The 25,137-nt window shown below is 45.4% G+C and overlaps 1 protein-coding gene across 1 annotated transcript; it reads right to left on the reverse strand.

Moving 5' to 3' along the window:
• Positions 1–428: 428 nt before the first annotated feature.
• Slc39a6 (solute carrier family 39 member 6) lies at positions 429–25,131 on the reverse strand. The gene is made up of 10 exons (XM_038329700.2): positions 24,583–25,131; positions 22,039–22,878; positions 20,500–20,683; positions 19,269–19,438; positions 17,603–17,821; positions 11,150–11,255; positions 6,243–6,620; positions 4,582–4,662; positions 2,863–3,053; positions 429–1,619 (listed from the first exon to the last, which is right to left on the reverse strand). The coding sequence occupies exons 2-10, from the start codon at positions 22,867–22,869 to the stop codon at positions 1,467–1,469; spliced, it is 2,313 nt and encodes a 770-aa protein (XP_038185628.1). The 5' UTR covers positions 22,870–22,878; positions 24,583–25,131; the 3' UTR covers positions 429–1,466.
• Between the last annotated feature and the right edge of the window lie 6 nt (positions 25,132–25,137).

Genomic DNA, 25,137 nt, shown 5'->3' on the forward strand with positions numbered 1-25,137 from the left:
AACCTTGCTGTCTCTGGCCCTTCCACCACTGGGGGCACACGAGAGTACACTGCCATGTCTAGCTTTTCATATGTGTGCTAGGGCTGTGGACTCAGTTTCTCCTGCTGTGTAGTGAGGGCTCCTACCCACAGATCCAAGACTCCAGCCCTCAGACATCTTAACTTTAAGAAAATGAAGGGGAGTTTTGTTTTGAGACAGGGTCTTACTATGTACTCCTGGTTAGCCTTGTGTTTACAGAAATCCACCTGCCTCTGCCTCCCAAGTGCTGAGATTAATGGCCTGTGCCACTATGCTGGCTGGAAGTTTTTAATGGGCTTAGTTTTAACTTAGTGAGATGAACAAGTTCTGAAGACAGTGTGTGTGAACAGACTCAGTACTCCACGCTGAGTAAGACAGTAAGATGAAAGAAAAAAGCACGATGCCCGAGATTGAGCTGACAGTTTTATTTTCTTAAGAAACATCTAGACAGTGCTATAGACAGCCCTAATAAATGTACAGTGTCATACATAAAAGGACGGATGCTCACAGTGACATTTTAAAGCACTGGAAGAGAGCGAAGTGCTTTCTGAATCCAAGAGGTCAAAATAAATTGAGAATGGGTAGTAACGACCTCACGTGGATTAAGGTTTTAATACTTGCTGTTTGGGAACCTAGACAACCAGAACACCCAATCACGTAACTTTGAGTGTGTCATCCCTCAGTGAAAATCAAGTCTTCTGGTGACACACACTAGTTAACTCATTTAGCCTGTCTCCATACACAGATTTAAAATCCTAATTTCTGTCAACTGACACATTGCTTGGATTAAGGAAATAGACTTAGACTTCTCTATTATACAAACAAATACACGACCAAATTAAGTCTATCAAAGTGCTCACTGTTTTTTACAGGAACATTAACAATCTGACAGATGTTCAGAGTGTATCTGCACTAAATATGTCCCTTTACACATCTAAAATCCCCCCCTCTACAGTATAGTCACTGTTGTGATTTTTCTAAGCAACGGACACCTCCCCAGCCCTTCAGTTCTCTGCTTTCCTGTTTCCTGGCTATACTCAGTCCAGCATTGGCATCTGCGGTGCTGTGCTCATCCTGTCTCACCACTGGCAGGTCTGCAGGGGCCTAACTCCAGCAGGTAACTAATGTTACAGTTGTACAAAAGAGTATTAAAGACACTTTCTAAGATATACAGGACATGTCATGCTAAAACATACAATAAACTGGTAATACTGGTGGATCGCACATAGAATTTACACTTCCAAAATAGAATAACTTAAATATTAAAACGTACCTTTATGTTACCCAATGTAACTGACTTTATAAGCATTACAAATGGCAAAATTTGATACAAAAGCATCACAAATCCACTAGTTTTAAATGCTGTGCATCACAGCATGTGCACATCGCTATCAGACCCCAACTATGACAGCAATGCTTCTTCAAGCTACGCGAGGGCTAGAACCTAATTAGAAATTGATACGAAACACAATTTTATGTTCAAATATGGAAATGAGTAACATAATCCCGAAACCCAGAAGGATCCCAGCATTCTGCAGGAAGAAATACCCCCAACGGCTGCATCCGTGATCGCTAGCATCATTGTGCAGCATCTCAGGAACCTGAAAGAGGCAAACACAACAGCTCAGCTTTTGGACGTATAGATGAATTCTAGAAGAATCTGCAGGGCGGTGTTGCTTGGAGCTGGCCGAAGTAGGGGTCGCCCCTAGAACTCGACTGTTCCATTCACCCCGAGTCTCTCGTCCTAGTAGCTGACTAAGTTCAGTGACTACTGTGGTATTCTGAGCGGGTAGACATCCACCCCACTTAAATGAAAACTGACGCTGACTTCCCTGCTTCAGGTCCTGCTGCATGGCTAAGGTTCAAGTCTAGGATGTTGTGTTTGCTTTTCCCAAGACAGTTTCTCTGTTTAGCCCTGGCTGTCCTGGAACTCACTCTGTAGACCGGGCTGGCCTCGAACTCAGAAATCCACCTGCCTCTGCCTCCCAAGTGCTGGGATTAAAGGCGTGTGTCATCACTGGCTTAAGGTTCACGTTTAATGCAGAGAGGGGAGCTCTTGCACTACTTGAAATACAAGTTTAGCAATAAAATTTCTTCTTATGCAAACTTGGTGACAAAAGAATTTTATTTTGCCAATAAGGAAATGTTATGTACAGCCTGTGGACAACATTGGTTTGGGCTGGGTTTACTTCAAATTTATAGACAATTTAGAGCCTAATTCTATTTTAAAAAGGTAAAACAAAGCCGGGCAGTGGTGGCACATGCCTTTAATCCCAGCACTTGGGAGGCAGAGGCAGGCAGATCTCTGTGAGTTGGAGGCCAGCCTGGTCTACAAGAGCTAGTTCCAGGACAGGCCCCAGAGCTACAGAGAAACCCTGTCTCGAAAAACAAAACAAAACAAAACAAAACAAAAGGTAAACAAGGGGATGAGTTTTTGTGTGCTTCCTGTAAAACCTCGGGCAGGAGAAAGGTGTCTAAGTGATCAACATGAGAAACGCTGAGCTCAAAGGGCACTTACACTCTGAACTGCCAGCCTTTGGGATCCAGGATCCCTTTGCACTACTGGAATCTAATACCATTTTTGCAATGATTTTTTTTAATTAAAAAAATATTTATTTTTACTTATGTACATGTGGGTTTGTGCTTGTACATTGCCTGCAGAGGCCAGAAGAGGGGGTCAGATCCCCTGGAGCCGATTTGTAGGATGTGGGTGCCCAGCCCCAGTCCCCTGGAAGAATAGTATGTACTCTTAGCAGCTCAGCCATTTCTCCAGGCCCTGCAACAATTTTAAAGAACACAATCCTGTTTTACTTAGTCAGTGCCCTCTGACTTCTGGAAACTCACCATGTCAACCAGAGCAACGTACATGAACAAGCCAGCGGTGAGCGCAAATACCCACATAGAAACATTTTCCGCATAATGCCCGATGAATATCCCTGTTGCCATCCCAAGATACGCCAACATGGCCGACAGGGCGTTATAGAGCACAGCCTGCTTGACGGTCATGCCAGCCTTGAGCAAAACAGCAAAGTCACCTGAGCCAGAAAACAAAAATGAGGGCAAATTCATTGAAAATCATTTTAACACACATCTGAGATTTCTCAGATTAAAAAAAAAAGTTTGACTTTTCTCCAGGGGAATAAAAAGAAAGAAAATACCCAGGGTTAGAACAGAATTGGCGACTGTAGTCACCTCAACAGTTCTACAAACTAAACAATTGTTTTATCCCACATCTTCTGAAGGCTTCTTCTATGCCAGGGATGACGAGCAAGTCTACTGCTGTATTCTTGTACTGTCTTCAAGGGGCTGACCCTGGAGCTGCAGGCAGGAGCAGCAGGAGTCCAGTTATCCCCAGCTTAAGGCTAACCTGGGCTACATGAGACCCAATCTCAAAAACACTAACACAAACAACAATAAGAAAACAACTGGCAACAGAGAGGAGGGCGGTGTGGAACTCACAGGGTCGGCAACTGATAAAGGAAACACCTAACTAAGCGCCTGAGTTGTGGAGACAGAAATGGCTAAGAAACTTCACAGGGCAGGAAGGTCTGGGAGAGGGGAAGGAAGGGGAGACATGTGCCGGGTATGGAGGCCTTCTGAACGGCTGGAGACACGGCAGGAACAAAAGTGAAAATAGTGTCAGTGTTTGAGTGAACATAAGCCCATGAGACATACCCAGACAGAACTGGAATCCACACAGGGAGGAAGTTCTCAAATTGTAGTGCACCTCAAGTACAACTCATCAACTCCTCTCCTTCAGCTCTAAGACATTTTGTGTGTGTGTGTGTGTGTGTGTGTGTGTGTGTGTGCACACGCGCGCACGAGCACCTGCATAGGGACTCAAGGTCAGAAGAGAGGGTCGGCTTTCCTGTCTCTATCAGGTAAGCCTCCTGTCTCCACACCCCACTAGGTGACAGAAACACACCCGCGTGCTGGGATCTGAGCACAGGTCCTCATGCTTGCACAGCCAGTGCCCTCACCCACTGAACCATCAATCAGAGCCTGTGTTTTAGGTATTGGGACTAAATCTAGGCTGTCACGCATTCTAGATAAGTGCTCTACTGTGAGTTACCTACCACACAAGCTAACTCTCTTAACTTAAAAAATGTTCCTGTATGTGCTGTAGTTCTCTTTTGGGGGTAGTGGTGCTGGTGGTGGGAGACAGGGTCATGTAGCTCAGGCTGGCCTCAAACCATATGGCTGAGGATGACCTCGAACTCCTGATCCTCCTGCCTTTACCTCCCAAGTGCTGGGAAGAGTGAAGTATACCCCACTGAAGAACCACAACCACTCATGTCCCCAGTGTGCCAGCACAGAAAGAGACTTGTAAAGGAAGAAGGGGCCCAGGTTACTACTGAACAAACCCTCGCAGGCATGGTGTACTTGTAGAGTCCAAATTCCGGCTAGAAAAAAACGTGTGTCCAGTGAGAAAGAGAGGCAGTCAGATGAGCAGACGGCGGGAAGGCTCAGGTCAGGAAGGTGTCAGCTCCAGCACGCTACAGCCGAGCCACTGAGAGCTGCACAGCTCATTCTCACAGCAAAGGCTCCACATGCTTCTCTTACCTAATTCATGAGGCAGTTCATGACAGAACACAGCAACAGAGGTGCTTAGCCCGCTGGACAGGCCCTCAGTGAAAGCGGCACCTGTGTAAATAAAGTCAAGAATAGCTGGGCTGGGCGTTTTGAAATCTTGCAGTACACAAAAATGACGGAAAAACAATGGTGTTAAATTTTGGCTGTGCATAAACACCATCTTCCTAGCTCAACCTCTATATTCTAAAAAAAAAAAAAAAAGTTACACGCTAGTGCGGCGGCACATATCTTTAATTATCTTTAATTGTAGTACTCGGAGGAAGAGGCATGAGGATCTCTGTGAGTTCGAGGCCAGCCTGGTCTACACAGGAACATCCAAGTCAGCCAGAGCTAAGAGAGACCCTGCATTAATCTATAAACACGTATTTATTTTGTGTGCGACTATGGCACTTGTGAGGTCTGAGGACAACTTGTGGGAAAGGGGCTCTTTTCCTCACGTGGATGCTGGGGATGGAACTCAGGTCGGCAGGTTTGGTGGCAGATGCTTCTATCTCTGTGTCATCTCACGGGCCCCAACCTCTGTCTTCTAAGAATCTCATACCACATCACACTGGGCCTACATTTCCCTAGGAAGCACAGCATATGTGATGGGGAAGCAGAGGTTCAGTCGTCCAGCAATGAGCAGGTATCTACAAACTGGAGAAGGGAGTGCTCGCATAGAAAACACTGGTCTGAGAATATAAACTATGTTAGAGGAAAGCCCTCTTCAGCCAGAGTGCATAAGTTCTTCACTGGCCTCAGAGGAATTCATGCTGTCACCAGACCTATGCGCATGCATCCTTTTTCTCTTCCACAAGGAGACCCAAGACACAGCCCCTCCCACTTAAAAAGCTAAATCCCCCAGTGGGCCAAGGCCTGGCTGGAATGCAGCACTCCCCCTTCTCCCAGCTTCTGCGGCCTAATTCCCAGTGTTTCACATTTTGTGCCTGGAACTCTCAATTATGGTATAAGGATTTAACTTTGTCCTTTCCTTTGGCCAAAGATGAGTAACTGGATTACCAGGTCCAAGTAAATTCCTTCATCATGGAAAAGACCCGACCTCAGAGGGGACATGCATATACACAGGATGCCTCCCATATACTTCATGTTTAAACCATGATCCTAAGACTTCATGGCTAAGAACACTGTTTTGTGTTTGTGATGCAAGGGCTGGAACCCGGACTCATGCACACTGTGTAACTGCTCCACCACCACTAGGCTAGAGCCCCAGCTAAGAGCAACCATGGGTAAGGACAATTTAGGCCATAGGTGCGGTACAGAGCCTTGCCTGTCTTGTAACACACATTTACTAAATACTTCACTGTCACAGAATAAACAAAAAAAAAAACTTTTTTTTTTTTTTTTTTTTGGTTTTTCGAGACAGGGTTTCTCTGTGGCTTTGGAGCCTGTCCTGGAACTAGCTCTTGTAGACCAGGCTGGTCTCGAACTCACAGAGATCCGCCTGCCTCTGCCTCCTGAGTGCTGGGATTAAAGGCGTGCGCCACCACCGCCCGGACAAAAAAAAACTTTTTGATAATTTTGGAAGTCAACATCGTCACCTAAACTAACCTATTTATTTTTGTTAAACTTGAACAACATTTAATGAGCTATTTCCAGGCCAACCAGCAAGGACCAGCGATGCAGCAGCATACCAATCGCAAGGCCGTCACTGAAATTGTGCAGCCCGTCGCCCATGATCACCATCCAGGCCAATGTGGCAATGCCGGCATCCTTCAGCTCCTCTCGAGAGTAGCGCTGGCTGTGGCTGTGGGGGTGGTGGTTCTGGTGGTGGTGGTGATGTAGAATATGATGGTAGTCATGGTGGTGGTGAATGAGGTCATCTGACTGGCCCAGTGTATCATGGAAGTGTGAATGGCACTTGTTCTTGCAGCCCCTGGGCACATATTCATTGTAGACTTCTTGTGGGTGTGCGTGGGCTATCATAACCTCTTCTTCTTCCAACATTGTTGGCTGCTGGGAATCAAATGGGGAGGGCTCTTGGGAGTCCGCTTGTAGATAGCTTTCAGGTCCTAGGGATAAACACAAAGAACGTTGGGACCAAACGTTGGGGCTTTGTTGATGTCCCACTGATGGCTGATCATCTCAGGGCCTGATAGCCCTCAGACCTGCAGGATAAAGCAGCAGAGCTCTGTTGATGAGGAACGCCAACAGGCTGGACAGAATTCTTCAAAGGAAACATATCACATGTTAAGAAGGGGGTTCAATGCATAGTTCTAGCAATAAAGAGGCTGAGGGGGGCTACTCTCACAGCGAGAGTGAGATCCTATCTCATAAAAAGAGTTTGTTTTTAAGTTTAATTTTTAATTACACTTATTTCTTTATTTTAGCTTGCATGGCGGTTGGCACATGGCCACGACATGTATGTGGAGGTCGGAAGACAACTGTCTGGAGTTGTCTTGCCTTTCATCAAGCTGGTCACAGATTGAGGACTGAACTCGGATGATCAGACTTGACATCAGCACCTTGTCAGCTAAGCCGTCCATTTCACTAGCCCTACTTCCTCTTGGCTCCTCTCTCTGTCTCTCTTTTCCAATTAGTATATTAATGACTTTTTTGTTTTGTTTTGTTTTTCCAGACAAGGTTTCTCTGTGTAACAGATTTGGCTGTCCTGAAACTGGCTTTGTAGATTAGGCTGACCTTGAACTCACAGAGATCTGACTGTCTCTGCCTCCCCAGTGCTGGGGTTAAAGGGCACGTGTCGCCACTGCCTGGCTTAATGCTTATTTTTAATTAAAGGTAAAATTTCAAAATTGTAAATGTATGTTGATTTAAAACTGGTTAGAGTATGCTTGTTCTCAAAATGGTAAAAAGCTACTGCTTTTTTTTGTTCATTTATTCACTTTCTCTGACTTTTCTGTCCAATTATGCATCTCTAAGACTGTTATGATTACTACTAAAGAGAATGGATGATACTATCACAAATAAGAAACTGAAAATAAAAATTGAAAGTCTCTGTCAAATTATTCACAGCCCATCTAAAACTCAGTCACTTCAGATGGGCTCTGCTCTGCTCTTCCTTTATGTCAGTGAGTCGGGATTTGCAACTGTCATAAACTGAAAGGTGTGAGAGGATCTCATCTCAACAAATCCAAGCTCTAAAGTCAAGACATAAAACACAGAATTTCAGCTTCTAGAACTATTTGCAGTACCTGAGTGGCTTTCCTGTGATCCATGACAGTGACTGAACAGTCCTCTGGGTAAGAGAAAGGGATGTGTATGATGTGTATGGTGGACATTTTCATTCCATCCAGTTTTTTTTTTTTTTTTTTGAGAAATGGCTTTGAACTCACAGAGATCCACCTGCCTCTGCCTCCTGAGATTTGAAATTAAAGGTGTGAGCCACCCAGCTTTTTTTTAAAATATGCATTAGTGTTTTGGCACCGGGCTTCAAGTCCCCTGGAACTAGAGTTATAGAGTTGTGATCTGCCATGTGGGTGCTGGGAGTTGAACCCGGGTTCTCTAGAAGCAGATACTGAGCTGAACCACTTAACCACTGAGTCATTGCTCCAGCCAACCCTCTCCAACACATTTTTAAACTCCCTCTTTCAGCTCCTATATGATTTTGAAGCTGAAAGTTTCCAGTCCCAACAGTCACTCTGCAGACCACCAGTCATAGGGCAGGGGCAGCTCTCAGCTCTGGAGGAAGGAAAGGTCCCCGTCCTAGCTATCTAGGGCAGAGGATTCATGGGGGAGTGGCCAAGGCTTTGGAAGAGAAGGGCCCAGTTTCACCAACAGCCAGGCTCAAAAGTTATTTTTTTCCTTTGGTTGTTTGAGACAAGGCTCCAGGCTAGCCTTGAATTATTAAGTAGTTGAGGATGACCTTGAACTCCTGATGCCTGTCAAACTTCTCAAGTGCTGTGATTACAGGCTTGCATAAATCCTGTTGGTTTTTTTTTTTTTTTTTTTTTTTTGTTTTGTTTTGTTTTGTTTTGAGACTGGGTTTCTCGGTGTAGCCCTGGTTGTCCTGGAACTCTCTGTTTACCAAGATGGCACTGAACTCAAAGATCCACTTCCTGAGTACTAGGATTAAAGGTGTGCACTGCCGCGGCTGCCACCACCACCTGGCTTTACGTGGTGCTGGGAATGAAACCCAGGGCTTCATGAATGCTAGGCAAGAACTACCAATGCTGCTACATCCTCCCCCTGAGTAAAAGGCTTCAAACATTAATACTCCACAACTGCGCTCCAAACATCCTTTAGTATCTTCTGCTTCCTTGTATTTGAAAAGATGAGTTTTTCTTTTCATTAAAAAAAAAAAAAATCATATGTGTAGTGTGAAGCGGCGGGGCTGCGTCCCGCCACCCGGCCACCGGCTAGCTTTACACCCGAAATAATTACACGGAAACTGTATTCTTTTAAACACTGCCTGGCCCATAGTTTCAGCCTCTTATTGGTTAACTCTCACATCTTTTTTTAACCCATATTTAGTAATCTGGGTAGCACCACGAGGTGTGGCTTACCAGGAGAGATCTTAACCTGCGTCCATCTCGGAGAGGAGCAGCATGGAGACTCCCTATGGAGACTGCCTGAAGCGTCTCCCCAACTCTACTTCCTTGTTCCCACAATTCTGTTCTGTCTACTCCACCTACCTAATTTTTTGTCTCTTAAAGGGCCAAGGCAGTTTTCTTTATTAATTAACCAATGAAAGAAACATAGACAGATAACTCTCCTCCATCACATATGCTGCTGGAAGGTGGTGGCACATGCCTCTAATTCCGGCAGCTGGGAGGTAGAGGCAGGTGGACCTCTGTGAGTTCAAGGCCAGCCTGGTCTTGTTCCAAGACAGTCAGGGCTGTTACACAGAGAAAGCCTGTCAAGAAAAAATTAACAACAAACAAAGAAAGTATAGACCTATCAGCTGACTTCCTATTTATTACGTGATAAAATTAAAGAAAAACAGCAAAATAACCTTAATAACTTTATCATCATCACGAGGAAACATTTATTGGCTGGGCTTGGCGGCTCTTGCCTTCAGTCTGCATTGATTATCCACTTGGACAAAGGAAAGGAAACTAACAGTTAAGGCTACTCTTCGTCCTGTACACTGTTACCAATTTGTGGGGAGCATCCCGACCTTCTTTCTGATTCTATGATTACAAATGTCACTGGATTCCATTCAGAATACTGAAGATGGACCAGTTACAGAGAAGAGCCAACGTGCTGCAGTTGCTCTTTTGAGAAAGAGAGCATGTTGGGAAATGCAGGGTGAACTAAAAATGAAAAGCTTAGCCGCAAGGTCAGTGTTTTCTTTCCTCTATTCAGTGGCTATCTGTTGAGCTCCTATCCCATGGTAAGTATTCTGGATTGTTTATTTTTCTTAAAGTTCTGCTATGTAGCTCAGGTTGGCCTCACACTCCTAATCTTCCTGTCTCAAACACCTAAATGCTGGGATTATTGTTGTTCCAGCTGTTCTGGCGGCCTTATAGGGATACAGGGAAACATTAAAACACATCTGCTTTTAAGAAGTTAGCTGACTCTAATGATACAAGTATACATTTGTGAAAATCCCTAAAACTATATTTAAAACCGTGACTCATTTTAAATGAGTAGAAAGTAAAGACTAGAAGTCTCTTTCATCAACTAAGAGGAAGTTCACTTGTCTGTCTATAAGAAGGGTACTTCCCTTCCCAAAGACTCATGACCCATTAAGATTCCTGGAACCCAACGTGACGCTAAGCAGCCCTCACCACGGCATCATATGGCCCCATTTCAGGTCAGTTCTCTCTTCAGAAGGAAGTGAGAGGGTGCCAGCACCGTGTGGTGTCACCGTGTTCACACTAAGCTCCTGGAGGCACAGTGTGGGGGGCACACAACTGAGGCTTGGAACTAAGGCCCCCAAGACTGATGGTCCCTCACAGCAGGAGGCTTTGGAGGGTGGTGTTGGCCTCTTGCCTGAGATTCTGGCTAGCTGTATGGACTATCTGCACATAGCCTTAGGATCTCTGGAAGGGGTAGAGTATATGGAGGGTGGAAAGTTAACTGAAGGGAGACTCCATCTATGCAGCCATGGGGAACTGTCAACCACACTGGGTGAGATTTTTAGGGGGTTTGGCTGCTTTGGGGCTACCCAAGTTCCCATAAGTCAAATACGCTCATTAATTCCCCAAGTTAGGCTCCAGTAAACCCAAACTTGGGTTTGTCATTGGCACGGTCTTCGGCATTTGTTTCTATTTCCCCAGGGAAAGAATTCATAAAACAGACCTTCACACATGGCCCCTCCAGCAGTGACCGCCTTGTGGCAGTTCCTTAGGACTCAAGAAGAAGCGTGGAGGAAGGCCTTCGACCACACTGCTCACATGAGCTCAGTTCTGTATCTCAGAGCAAATAAACAGGGTTTCTGTTAGTCTGAGGTCAACTGAGCTGTCCTCAGGAGACTACCCTGCTTCATCCTGAAGAGCACTCATGGCCTGGGCTACCCCAGTCTTGAGTACGGTGTGCGGTGGAGAGGGCACTGTAAACTCAGTGCGGCAGTGAAGAGGGAGAGGAGGAAATGACACACGCAGCAGAGGTCACCCGGCCCGAGTCCCGGAAGACTTACGTTCACCTGCGTCCACCTTCTCCTCATTTGTGGAGAGCTGAGACTCGAATTTCGACAGCTGCTTCTTAATCTCCACATCTTCATCACTTTCAGGTTTCTTTTGGTTCTGAAACAGGAAGAGCAATGTTCTGAAATAGCTGCTCTGCATACGCGGACAGCTCCCAATACAGCTGGGGCTCAGCGCTAGAGAACTTGCCTAACACAGGGGGGACCCTGGCTACAACCAATCAAGAGCCAGGGAAGCAAAGGCAGAGAAGGCAACAGCACTGGCACACCTCCAGGAAACAAAAGCCGCCCGAGAACAGGGCCTTGGGCTTGTCTGTTTAGCACCCAGTATCAACTTCTGGCTGTAAAAACTTTTAAAAAGGCAAAAATGTCTGAGTCGAGAGAAAAACCACCATCTTCCTGTATGTGTGGCCTGCACCAGCCACTGTAGTGTGGGCTCACATAGTCAGTGTTAGAAACACACCCTCTTGGGGCACAGGAGGACTCAAGATGTCGCACAATGTGGACGTTAATGCTAAGCAGATCCTGGTGATTCATCCATACATTAAACCAACAAACTCGACCTGTGTTATACATTTAGGGATAGTCACAACCACTTCCTTCCGGCGTGGTAACCTCTCTCTGGGCCACTTCTTGGACATTGAAACCTACATTTTTCATATTTTGTTATGCAGATTGAAGTACTTTTCCTTAGTGAAACACCTTTAACATTAAAAATTTAGTTTTCGTTTATATGTCTGTGTGCATGTGTGCAGAGAAGTCAGGTAAGGGCACTGGAGCTAGAGGTGGGGTCTGAGACCCAAACTCCAGTCATCTACAAGAGCAACAAGTGCTCTAACCACTGGGCCATGTCCCTAGTCCCGGTGTTTTCTCAAGTATTTATGGTTTAGCCTTGAAATTATCAGTGGGCTTTTTCAAAAACCTCGATCCTGAGGCTGGAGAGATGGCTCAGAGGTTAAGAGCACTGACTGCTCTTCCAGAGGTCCTGAGTTCAATTCCCAGCAACCACATGATGACTCACAACCATCTGTAATAAGATCTGGTGCCCTCTTCTGGCCTGCAGGTATACATGCAGGCAGAACACGGCACACATAATAAATAAATAAATCTTAAAAAAAAAAAAACCCAAAACCTCGATCCTTTCTTGTACATTTTGTGTCGTAACAGGGGTGGAACCCAGTTCCTCATGCATGCTAGAGCTAGACAAGTACTACCTCTGAGGTAGTCCATCAAAGTTCTCTCTCGTGTTCTCTGTCTCTGTCAGATAGGTTTCCAACTGAGTTAAAGCTGGCACTCAGATTGGGTATGGGCCACAGGAGCACGCTACTACTGAGCTTTGTAACCACTCCTGCGGTAGGCTCCCTGTGTGAGTCTGAGCAATGTTTATTTTGCAGAGGTCTCACTGAACAATCAAGCCTATGTGTTAGCTATTTATGTTGAAGACAGTATTCTTAATTATAGAAATTATCAAATGAATAATATTTATTATTTGCATTACATTTAAATGAGCAAGACAGACCTAGTCACTACTGTCCTGCAGCTGCTCCCCAGAGGACAGGAGCTTTAAGGCAGATGACGAATATGCAATTCTTCACTTATAATCATTGATACATTTGATAAGCACTGATACATTTGAAAACCACAGGGTGCTATCAGAATGCATAACAACAAGACCTGGAAAGTTTCAGGATGGGCTCTTCAAATATGCAGCAGTTCAACCAAAAAGTAAGGGTGAGCAGGACTTTGGAGTGAAGGACAGTGAGGCAGAGATCTAGGTAGTTTTTGAAATGGAGGGAGGGCCCCCAAACAGCAACAATCTGGCTCTTTCCTGGAACTAAATGAAATTCTTCCAGAGAGGACTCTCTCTGGAAGGTGGCTGGGTTAGAGTGCAAGCTTCAGTAACTGCAGGAGGCCAGATAGCACAGAGCATGCTGGGAGTGGCCTCTGTCTACAGGGCAATGGGAAGTCCCAGGAGGATTCTGAGAAGAGGTGTAGAACACAGCCTGTTCTGTGTAAATACAGCAGACGGGAGAAATGGAAACTGTGGGCAGGCTGGGTGGGAAGGGGAGACAACTTAGGCCTGGACAAGAAGGACAACAAAAATGGCTGGGGAAAGAGAAAGACTGTGGGCACACTGAATAGAGCTGGATCTGGATGGGGATGGTGGGGTGCTCAGTGAGAGCTTTCGCCAGCTGCAAGGACGCGTGAGGTCGAACTGCTGCAAAGGTCTAACTACACAGAGTGAGCATGAGCAGCAAGTCTCAATGGAATGCAGATTTCCCACAGACATGATGCCAGGTGACTGACTACATCTGACTCCAGGATACAGCTTGGACTCCTCAGGGAAAACACACTCTTGCCTCCGACACTCAAAACACAGTCAAGTATTTTATTTTATTTTATTTATTCTTATGAGTGGGGAAAATAAATTAAGTAACACTAAAACCTGAATGATCTTTAAAAACTATACCCAACATTTTCTATGATGGGATCAGGACAGGTGATGTTTGCAAAACTTGGTGAAGACTATCTGGAGTACCTTCTGTTGTTTCCTCCATTCCACAAGCATTCATCATGACTAACTTGATGGAGGAGGGTCATCTGTCTATGTGTTACTTTCATTTGGTTAAATAAAGAAACTGTCTTGGCTTTTTGATAGGGTAGGATTTAGATAGGTGGAGTAGACTGAACAGAATTCTGGGAGAAAGAAGCAGAGTCAGGCAGATACCATGCTTCTCCTACCCAAGACGGACGGTGGTTAGACTCATGCCGGTAAGCCACAGTCAAGTGGTGATACACATTAATAGAAACGGGTTTAGCCAATAAGGGACTGGAAATAATGGGCCAGGCAGTATTTAAATGAATACAATTTGTGTGTTGTTATTTCTGGTGTAAAGCTAGCCATGAGGAAGCCAGGCAGGACAAAAAGCAGGCCTGCTCGCCTCATCACTACACCAACAACACGCCAGATCAAGGTGGGCAGAGAGATGCGCACAGGACACAGGCACCCAGATCTTCATGCTTATATCTTACTGGATGTCTTAAAACAGAGATAACTCAACCTCCCTGTGGCAGAGATCCTCAGCAAGATACTGGCACAGCACATGGCTCATACATAGCTCACTAGTGACCTGCTCCAGTTGGGAAGGAAACGATGTAGTTTACATAGTAGCCTATCCTTTAGAATCTTGTTATAGAGTGCCAGGATAAAGGGCAGTTAGGTAACATTTAGGTACAAACTGGAAATTAGGGCTGATGAGCCAGCACAGTGGATAAGAGGCACCTGCTGCCAAGCTTGATGACCTGCGCCTACCCCTGGGACCTACGTGGTGTAAGGCTATTGTAAGTCATCCTCTTGCCTCCACATATGTGTCATGGCATGCACATGCCCTCCTCCACATAAATGTAATTTTAAAAATTGAAACTAATTAAAATAAAGATATAAACAAATTAGAGTGTTTTGAAAAAGAAATTCGCAGCCAAAGATAGTGGCACACACCTTTAAAGCCAGCCTATGGAGAGCAGAGGCAGGCAGATCTCTTCTGAGTTCAAGGTCAGACTGGTTTACAGAGGGAGTAGACAGCGAAAGGCTACACAGAGAAATCATGTCCCAATAAATAAATAAATAAATAAATAAAATTAACCAAAACCCCATAAGCCGAATTTTAAGTATCCCGTAAGTGAAAAGTAAAAAAATACTTTTACTATTTCTAATTATGTGTGTGTGTGTGTGTGGGGGGGGTTATGTGCACATGAATGCAGGAGCTTGCGGAGGCCAAAAGATGGCATTGGATTCCCTGGAGCTGGAGTTACAGGTGGCTGGAAGCAGTCCTACATGGATGCTGGACAACAAACCTGGGTTTTCCCTAAAACAGTATACAGTCTTAATGTGCTCTCTAGCTCATATATATATATATATATATATGTATATATATATATATATATATATATATGAGATCTCATATATATACATATATATTGGTTTTTCCAGAGAGCTTCTCTGTGTATCCCTGGCTGTCCTTGAACTCAGAGATCTACCTGTCTCCACTTCCCAAGTGGTAGGATTAAAGGCGTGCACCACCACTGCCTGGCCCCATGATCATATTTTTAAAGCTAAGACTAATTCAAAAGGATATAAAGAAACAGAGCATGTCTTTCAACCAGTCTAAGTGCAGCAAAGGAAACAGTCACAGGGAACATAATTCAGTCATTAAGATGAAGTGGTTGAGCTGGTAAATTGGCTCGGAGGTTAAAAGCATGTGTTACCTTTGCAGAGGACCTGGGTTCAACTCCCAATGCTCACATGGTGGCTCACACCCACCTGTAGCTCCAGTCTCAGGGAATCTGATGCCTTCTTCTGATTTCTTCAGGCACCAAGAACACATATGGCACACATACATACATGCAGGCAAAGTATTCATACATACAAAATAATAAAATCTTTTTAAAATTCAATAAAAAAGAAAGAATGACAAAACTATTCTTTCATTTGTGCTGTCTTTTGAGACAGGGTGTCACATAGCCCAGGCTGGCCTCAAACTTGATATGTCGATGAGGATGATCCTGAGATTTTAATCCTTCTGCCCCCACCTTGCAGGTGCTATGATTATGGGCATGTGACACCATGCCCAGCTCAGAAGAAGCTATTTCTGTTTACTTCTTCCTGCAAACGTCAGTCCATTAAACAGAGGGTTCATATTTGTAATATATGATTTTTTAAAAATCTGCTATTTTTATTACTTTTCCCCCCTGAAACAGGGTTTCTCTGTGTATGGGCCCTAGCTGTCCTGGAACTAGCTCCATAGACCAGGGTGGCCTTGAATTCACATAGACCTGCCTGCCTCTGACTCCTGAGTGCTGGGATTAAAGGAGTACATCACCAGCTGAAAATCTCTTTTTTAAAGCAAGAGTCTCACTATATAGTCCACAATGTCATGAAATTCAATTATGTAGCTCAGGTTGGCATTAAACTCAAGACACTCCACCCTCCAACACCTGAGCATGTGGATCATAGATTATGTTGCCCTGCCCTGCCCAGCTCAGCATAGAAAGGTCTGGAGTGTAAGATCCTAAGGGTAAGCAGGATGGAGGCGGCAGCACTTCTGTTTACACAGCGCGAGTTTCCCACAGCGGGCCTGATGCTCAGTCAGGGCCAGCTACACTTAATTTTCAGACTTTTCCATGCCAGCTCTGTTGGTTGTATAATTACACAACTTAATTACATGTTGCTCAAACTCTGAAATGACAGAACAGGACCTTCTGTGAAAGCAGAAGCTGAATGCATTTTAAAAAGATTCAAAGAAGTTCCCACAAAGAGTCTAATTAATGTAAAGTGTCCATGGTTTACAATACAATACTTTCAAAATCTAACATGTATGTTCAGAATAGCTCTTTAAGTATATAACCTCTTGTTCAATTTTAGAGAAAACGAAATTGGAAATTGTAGATGAGCTATGGCACAGGTATAAATAAAAAAAAGACATGGGACTCACAGGACCCACCTAAAAAGACATGGGACTCTTGTGACCTAAAGAAGTTCTGACTCAGTTGACAAGCACTCATCTGGTCCGCTGGGATCACAGTCAGCACCAGGCTTGCTGTGCTCATCGCTGTGAGAGTTCCTCCGCCAGTCTTCTGACCGGGCTGCCTGATCACATCAGACTAGGGGCAGAACAACTTATGACTGCAAGTATCATTATCAGAAACAAACAACCTCTACTTGGCTTTGGGATAATTTATGATCCAGTTTGCAAAGGCTACACTTGTAAGTCATGTATCCTTTGAAACACAACAGAACCACAGCTAGAGTGCAATTAATTTAAAACCAATGACTAATCATTGCGTCCCACATACTGATGATATATTCATAACATCAGGCCTCTACTTTGGGTTCGGTCACATACATACACAGACCTTTAGCCTTTTTCTTCTTATTCCCCAAGAGATATAAGGAATAAAGAAGAATGGAAACTTAGGGCCGGACTAGGAGACAGCTAAGTCGGTAAACTGACTGCTTTGCAACCACCAGGACCTGAGTTTAGATAACCGGAACCCCAAAACTGCATGTGGTGGTATGTGCCTGTTATCCTAATGCTGAGGAGACAGAGACACGAGGCTCCCCGCTTCCTAGCCAAGTCGGCAAGCTCCAGGCTCAGCAGAGACTTGTCTCAAATAATAAGGTGGAGAGAGAATGAGGAAGACACTGATGTTAACCTCTGGCCGCTATTCTAGCACATGTGCCCAGAAGGCAGGCAGGCCAGCTGCTCCCTCCAGGTTATCAAGACACAGAGCTCCTATATGAACACCTGTGGGAACAAAAGCATCCTTAAGGGTACCGAATGCCTCACACAGATCACAGATTCTGGGCAGGCCAGGCTAACGACAGCCAGGATGCCACTCTAAGCGCATGCCTGACGTACAGCGAGCCATCAGTACCTGCAGCCTTACCTTCTTTTTCTTATCTTTAAACTGCTTGATCAGCGTGAGGACGTGCTCCACAAGAAACATGAAATACAAGCCTCCTAGAGCAGTCAGACCTTTCCATGTGGAATCAAAATAGGTGCTCTCTTCTATGTTCTCAGCCGACAGGTGACTGAACAGTGGGCCTCTCTTCATTTCCATGGCTGGTTCTTCATGGCTGTGACTGTGGTGGTGACTCGCATGAGACTGAAAGTGAAATAACACAGTTTCATATGTCGGAAGAACTGCCAATATGAAATCATTAAGCAATTAATGGAATACTTTTGAGTTGAGGAGACACTAAAAAAATAAAGAGGATGAAGAGCGCTAGCTACTCAGAGCTTCGTGGACGCTACTTGCTATGCACGTAACAGAGTGGGTCTGTTTGGAATAAAGGCAGATACATTCCATAGTGACCATCATAACTTAGAATTTTCTCAATGTCTGATGTGTTACCATGGCCCAATTAACACAGACTTCATATCACACAGTATCTATTACTTACAGGTACCACTTAGAGGTTCATGCCAGGGTCATCAGATCAGCCCTGTGAGACGCCTAGTCAGGACGGAGGGGTGAGCCCTACAGGTATCTGAGAACCTGGGCACTGCGTCTGCCACCTGTGGCAGAGTAGAGCAGTAACTAGCTGAAGGTACTTATGACAGGAAACCAATTGGGTGTGCAGCATCCTAATCAGGGTCATGGGGTCTCCGCTATGCACAGGCCACTTCCCATAGTTGGTATGCCTAAACACCTACCATTTGGTAGTCAGAGAGACAGCCACTCAGAAAAGCTTTCATTTTGAATCCAATATGAGATTGCCAGTGTCTTTGAAGGAGTAACTTTCCCTTTCTACCAAACTGAAAATCTCTATGTTAATTTTTCTTTTTTTTCAGGGCTGTGATTGAAGCCAGGGCTTTATTTATTTCAGGCAAGTGCTCTACCACTAAGGCACATACTCAGCCCTCTAAGATAGATGAAAAAGGTGACCTCCACGTATTTCCTGCTTGTGAATTATCCCAAATACTTAATAAAAGGTAAATTCACTTTATCAGGCCTGTATATTGAAAAATTTATGCCAGGTGGTGGTGGTACATGTCTTTAATCCCTGTACTTGGATCTCTGAGATCGAGGTCAGCCTTGTCTAGTGATCGAGTTTCAGTACAGTCAGGGATACACAGAGATAAACCCTGTCTGGACCGCCCCCCGCCCCCAAAATTCATTCAGGTCAAGGAGTATCAATCTTCAAACACACAAATCCAACCCCGAGGAAGACCTCTCAGTTTCGTGGCCACGAGAATGGGCACACACTTTAATCTGTGGCAACAACAGGAAACGAGCGGCTCCCCCTGTGGCAGGTGTCCCGGTGCTTCAGATCCGAGCAGGATCTCTCTCCTTTAATTAGTGAGTTCAAAAAGCTTAGCCTGATTTGGCAGTCTATAACAGACAGAAACCAACCAACCAAATAAAAGTCTCACCACCATGTACTAAAATCTTGCATAAGTTAACAAATACACTTTAAGACCAACTTTTCAAAACAAAAATTCTAACTTCTGAAAATACCAACACAGCAAGTCCGAGTGCAAACCCAACACGCGTACTTTTAATGTGTAAGGCTAGAACACGGCAGGGATGGACATATCACAGAACTTACGTGTGGAAGAAGATGTAACAGAGCGTCTCCACTCAGAGTCCCGACCGCCAGCGCCACAAGGAAGCTCAGCAGGAACTTGAAAAACACCCGGTTCATGAGTGGCACCAAGATGACCCCCAGCAGAGACAGGAAACTGATGATGGAAATGGCTATGAAGCCACCAAGCCAGGCTGGCAAACCAATCAGAGCAGAAGGAAGTCATGTGATTTGTAAACCGAGAGGTTTCCTACCAGGGCGTTAAACAGCAGGTGAGCACAAAGCAGCTGCTGCATTCCAGCATCCTCACTGTGAGCTTGCTGCAGGCCCTGACACAGACCCTTATACACAAAGAGACTTCAAGATAAGGAAGGTAAACCTAGTGGAAAAAAATTTTTTTTGAGACAGGATCTTACTATGTGGCCTTGACTGGCCTGGAATTCATAGAGATCCACCTGCCTCTGCTTCCAGAGTGCTGGGGTTACAAGTGTGTCCTACCATGCTTGGCTTTAGTGGAAAAACCTTTAAATGGGGATTAAGGAAGAGAAAAAGTTACAAGGATGAACTCTGCCTTACTTGGGACCCAAGTGGGGCTTTCATTGCTAGAACAGCTAAGCTATGAAATGGGAGAGGGAGGCAAACTGGGAACTCACTAATTTCTTCAGCAAACAAAACATTCATTTCTTCCTCAGTATAATATTCTTCCTTCCCATTCCCTTCCCTTCCTTATTTTGTATTCTCTATGTAGACCATGGTGGCTTTGAACGCATGATTCCCCCTTTCTCAGCTTCTTCAATGCTGAGATTACAGCTGTTAGCATACAAGGCTTTATTTGCTTAAAAACACACTTTTATGTAGTGAATTTGTGTGGGCTTTACATATGTCTGTATGTGTGTATGCTTTACATATGTCTGTGTACCACATGCATGCAGGAGCCTTCACAAGTCTGAAGAGGGCACTGAATTCCCTGGAACTGGGGTTACAGATGGGTGTGAGCCACCAGGTGGCTACTAGGAACTGAACCAGATCCTCTGCAAAAGAAGTCAGTGCTCTTAACCACTGAGCCATCCCCACCGCCGTGTCTTTTTAAAGGAGGCAAATGCACTTTTAAAATTTATATTCAGAACATTCAGGGCACAGAACAACTAAGATTTTGTATCTAGAGCTACAGTGAAAAATAGTCTCGAATACAAAGAGAAGTACAAAGTAAGTAGATCTACTAAAAGCTGTTCTTATGTAACAAAGGCAGATTTACCTATTTGTAAAGAATAGGTCTTTTGAGGGATTTCCGCCTTCTTCTCACTTGCTGTATGAATCAGACAAGACCGAGCATCAATTTGGTTGATGATGGCCGGGCAGAGATAGTTAAACTCCGTTGCATTCAACATAACCTGGATATTCATGCCATGGGATGTCAGCAGCTTTGTTGCATTGAAGCACTGAAGGACAAGACAGTAAAAAAGTCACAGAAAGAAATTCCCACTAGGAGACTCCAAAATGTAGTCTGACTCATCACCATGAAGCTCTACTAAAACTACTTTGTTGATAAAATTAATGCAAGTTAAAATCAGCTTTGCTTTCAGCACTTTGGAATTTGCCTCAAGTAGCCTGAAGAAGATACTATGTCACAATTATGTATGTCATTCTCCCCTGACCACATCACAAGTCACCAAGGGAGCAAACCTTCTGTGGAAGAGCTTGGGGATAAGTGGAGATTCACAAGCCTGTTAACTCATTGTATACAACTATTAAGGAAACGAGCTTTAATTTCGAAATGGGATTCATTAGGGATTGAGAAATAGGTTCAGGGACTAACGCTCTCTGCTATGACTTGGCCCAAACACGCCCAGGACAATGTTGCTCCTCCTGCTGACACTCCTTGCAAAAGCTCAGCTCAGTTCTGTGTACGTGCCTGGCAGAGTGATTCTCCGCAATGAGAGGTTTTTAAATTATACAGATGACTCTTGCAGAGGGTAATGCTGGTTAATAAAGCAAACCTGTCCCAGCAGGCAGATGCATTCAACAGTTTAATTGGATGATGAGCTTAGTTTGAAGAGAAACTCCTCTATGCAATTTAGCACCTCCACTCCAACCCCCCCCCAAAAAAAAGCTCATCTGGTTATAGTATCTGTTTCTCATCTTCTACAAAGTTATTTCAGACTCACAAGCAACTCTTCACCAACACTACTCAGAACAACTTCATTACCAGTGCTGCTATGGCCCGTTCCTATGATTACCCCAAACTTCGGTCATAAACTGGTTTAAATGAAGCACCGACATTCCGGTCATTAGAGACTGACAACTAATGCTCCCCCCCCCCCAATACTCATTTAGCCAAAGTAAATTATGTAGCACAGGAAAAGTTTATTCTAGAAAAGTCACATAACCTGGGAACTGCACTACCTGATATCCCCATCAACTTGCTCCAACTTCAATCCCTCCACAAGCCACTGCTGGGAGACACAAAGGTGCTCTTGCGTTTGCAGCACCGTAACCTCGCCTTTCCCTAAAACATGGAGCCTAAGTCCTGCTTCTTCAGATCCCCCGTTGTCTATATATTAATATTATTTATCCTTAAACTTTCTCCACAATTACTAGGTATCTTTTTATAGTTGTAATAAACTCATTCTCCTGGACAGCCAGTCCTCAAGCACGTTTACAACATTCTGCACAGTGTGAGTCTAGCTGAGAAGGAAGAAAAGCTCCCCCTTTCATAACAACTTTTATTTTATTTCACACTCATCCCTGGAGGGGACAAATAGGTGCATTAAATATTGTACAGCATTTATCTTACCTCCTGAATATTGTCATTTGTGTTTCGTGAATACATAAAGCTCTTTCTGGGCTCACTCCCAGACTCGTTGCTTTTCCTACTAGCTAGCCGGCTCAGTCGGCCTACTCGGCTCTTCTCTGTGATGCTGGGTGGGGTAGAAGGATTTACATCTTTGGGGCGTTTGCCACGTTTCGGAGTCTCTACAGTCTCTAGGAAGTGAGTTCCTTCAGAGACAGAGTTGTACACAGCTGAGGTTACTTCGCTTGTGCTCACACCCTCCTTGGCGTTCCTTCTACCATTCACACGTTCTGGTGGGTGAGAACCTTTTCCCTGACTGGTTCTAGTTTTACCTGAACTATCAGAGTCATGATCGGGGCAGAAGGCTTTCCGATTGTTTTTACCACCAGCAGCGTGACTGCGGCGGGAATGGCGCTCATGGTCGGCGTGGTGCTCGTGGTCAGCGTGGTGCTCGTGGTCAGCATGGTGCTCATGGTCAGCATGGTGCTCATGGTCAGTGTGGTGCTCGTGGTCGGCGTGGTGCTCGTGGTCGGCGTGGTGCTCATGGTCATGGTGTATGTGGACTCTTTTAATCTTATCTATGCCTATATTCTGAAGCAATTTTCTGAACCCTTCAACTGACAAAGAATCATTCTCTCCATAGCGGTAGAAAAGCTGTTGCAGATAATGTCGCTGCATGGTAACCGCCAGGTCCACATTAATGCCAGACTCCCAATTTAAATTAATTTTCTCAGTGGTCTGAGAGAGAGCAACTGTTGATTGTAGTTCATGAAGGGGATTCGTGACCCAAAGGGTGAAAGTCAGAATCATAATTACAGCTAAATTCCTGGCCATTGCACCTCCCTAGAAAAGATAAGGGGAAAAATTCTTTACCACACTTCTAATTTAAGAAACTTCATGCTAAAAACTGATGTAATTCTTAAAAACAAATTACACTGTTAACATTCACATGGCACTGTTTGTTCTGACCAGGAAAGTATGAGGTCCTGTGGAGGGAGAAACAGAGAACCAGGAGCCTGGGGCTCCCCCTGCAGGCCCACACACCTGGAGCAAACACAGGACAGTCATTTGAAGAGACAATAATTAGTTCTGCAAAAGCAGCAGCAGGAGGAAAAGATCCACATGCTCACAGACATGCCTCCACTTCTCACTGAGCTGAGAACTACAGCTCAAAATCAAACCTAAGGGCTTCTACCATCATAAATAGAAAGGGCAAAGAGTCGGAAAAAGTAGAGCCAACAGCCTCAACTGACACTTGGGAATTTTTAAAAATGGTTTCATTTTCTTTGGACACACATTCATGCCCTTTATTTCCACCCTACATGATTTTACCAAGTTGTTGTTGTGTGAATCGAGTTATTTTCTATCCATCTTCAGATGGGAGCACACACACACACACACACACACACACACACACACACAGAAGCGATCTCCTCACCTCGACTCAGCAATGAATCAGACCTGATTTCACGTCAGTGCATTGAGATTTCCCAAGTCTTCTGAAAGACTGCATAATAATAGTTCTTTGAACAAAGTGAATTAAGCTTCATGAAAACACACTACATTGTTCTTCAGTCGCTACACATTAGCTAGAGAATGTTTTATCACGTAATGTTTGGAATTCAAGGCCTCAGCCTGAAAGAGGAGTCCTCACTCCTTTCCAAGTGGAAGTGGCGCTTGAAAAGCAGAATTCAGTTAAGCAGAAGCAGTACAGTAGAGTCAGATCTTTGGAGGGATGTTAAACCCTTTTGTCTCCAGCAAAAGACTCTGAGGGATTTTGAGCTATAGAGGGCAACAGACTACCATTTTTCAGCCTGTTCCTTGGTAAGTTCTCATGACCTCATCTGAAAAGCCGGTAATATCTATGTGCAAGAAAGAACACACAGTGGAAGTGCTTGTTAAACTCCCCTGTTGCCCAAGTGCTCATTATCATACTAGGCCCTCAGGTAAATGGAGGCACATACAAGCAGATAGGACCAGACTCCTGCAAACAATCGTCGGGGCCTCACATTTTGAGAATTCCCGTGATAGGCAAAGAAGACCCGAAAAGAAATCATTCCCAAGGGGAGAGGCGCGTCACTAGATGGGTGGGGCAGATCTGGCCTTGAGCCAGAGGAAGATGCTGAGGGCCCGAAGACCGGTCCCCGGATCTCCTTTTAGGCCAAGTCTGCGTGTGTGTGTGTGTGTGTGTGTGTGTGTGTGTGTGTGTGTAAGAAACAAGCCACAAGAGGCCTTGAAAAAAGGGATAGTGGAGAAAAAGGAAAAGCGCACAAAGCTTGCTTGGGAGGGCTCCTGTAACGAAACACGTTAGTAGCTTCTTTGAATGCGAGCGAAAAGTTAACACAGAAAGTCTCTAGTTTTGGGTCCCCAAGCCCACATGGGGACCCCAAGTTGGGAGGGGCAGCTATTCAGGGCGAATGGGGTTCGAGGTGGGGCCCTTGCAGCATCCACTCTCCGTTGCCCCGCTTGGTCCCAGCAGCCCTTCTCTGCGGACCCGGGCCTGCGGGGCTCCTTACTGCCGTCCCGCTGCAATCGTGAGGAACTCACCTCTCCCGGTGTCCCGCCGCCGGGTCCCGTGCACAGGTTCCCCGAGGGCAGTCAGAGGGGGCTGGAAACCGGCTCGGCTCCGGTCTCCAAGAAGCCTTTATAGGGCACGGAGCAGCGGCGGAATCATGAGCCCGTCCACCCCTCGGCCCCAGGTTGCCGCGCCTCCTCCAAGCAGGACAATCGGTAATTACCGCCGCCGCCCGCTGCTAGCACCGTGGCGCACGCGCAGTGCAACTCCGAAGCCGGTCTGCAAAGACCGATCCGCTTTTCCGCGTGTTCTCAGACGCCACGGGCCCGCCCGATAGAGGAGCGGGCGCGGGTCCTTTCCTCGCGCCCTTCCTCTCCACAGCCAGGACCGCGGCCCAGCAGGGTCCGCTGTGGACAGCTGACCTGGATGGAACCGCCCCCGACCACTAGGTCCTCCGAGAGCGCCCCGCGTCCAGCGCTCGGGCCTGGCTCGCGGACAGAGAAGCGGTCGGAGAGATGCGCGAGGCGAGCAGAAGCTACGGGGTAAAAACCACGCCAGCAGTCGGGGGCGTGGCCGGGAGGCGTGGC

This window comes from Arvicola amphibius, chromosome 5 (assembly GCF_903992535.2).
Source record: "Arvicola amphibius chromosome 5, mArvAmp1.2, whole genome shotgun sequence".
In the NCBI taxonomy this organism is placed as follows: domain Eukaryota; kingdom Metazoa; phylum Chordata; class Mammalia; order Rodentia; family Cricetidae; genus Arvicola; species Arvicola amphibius.

Excerpts from the sequence above, each read along its gene's own strand:
- Slc39a6 (XM_038329700.2), bottom strand. The coding sequence starts at position 22,869 with ATGGCCAGGAATTTAGCTGTAATTATGATTCTGACTTTCACCCTTTGG. Across the intron at positions 20,684-22,038 it reads CAAATGACAATATTCAGGAG|TGCTTCAATGCAACAAAGCT; the intron begins GTAAGATAAATG and ends CTTGTCCTTCAG. Across the intron at positions 17,822-19,268 it reads TGTTACATCTTCTTCCACAC|TCTCATGCGAGTCACCACCA; the intron begins GTAAGTTCTGTG and ends TTTCACTTTCAG.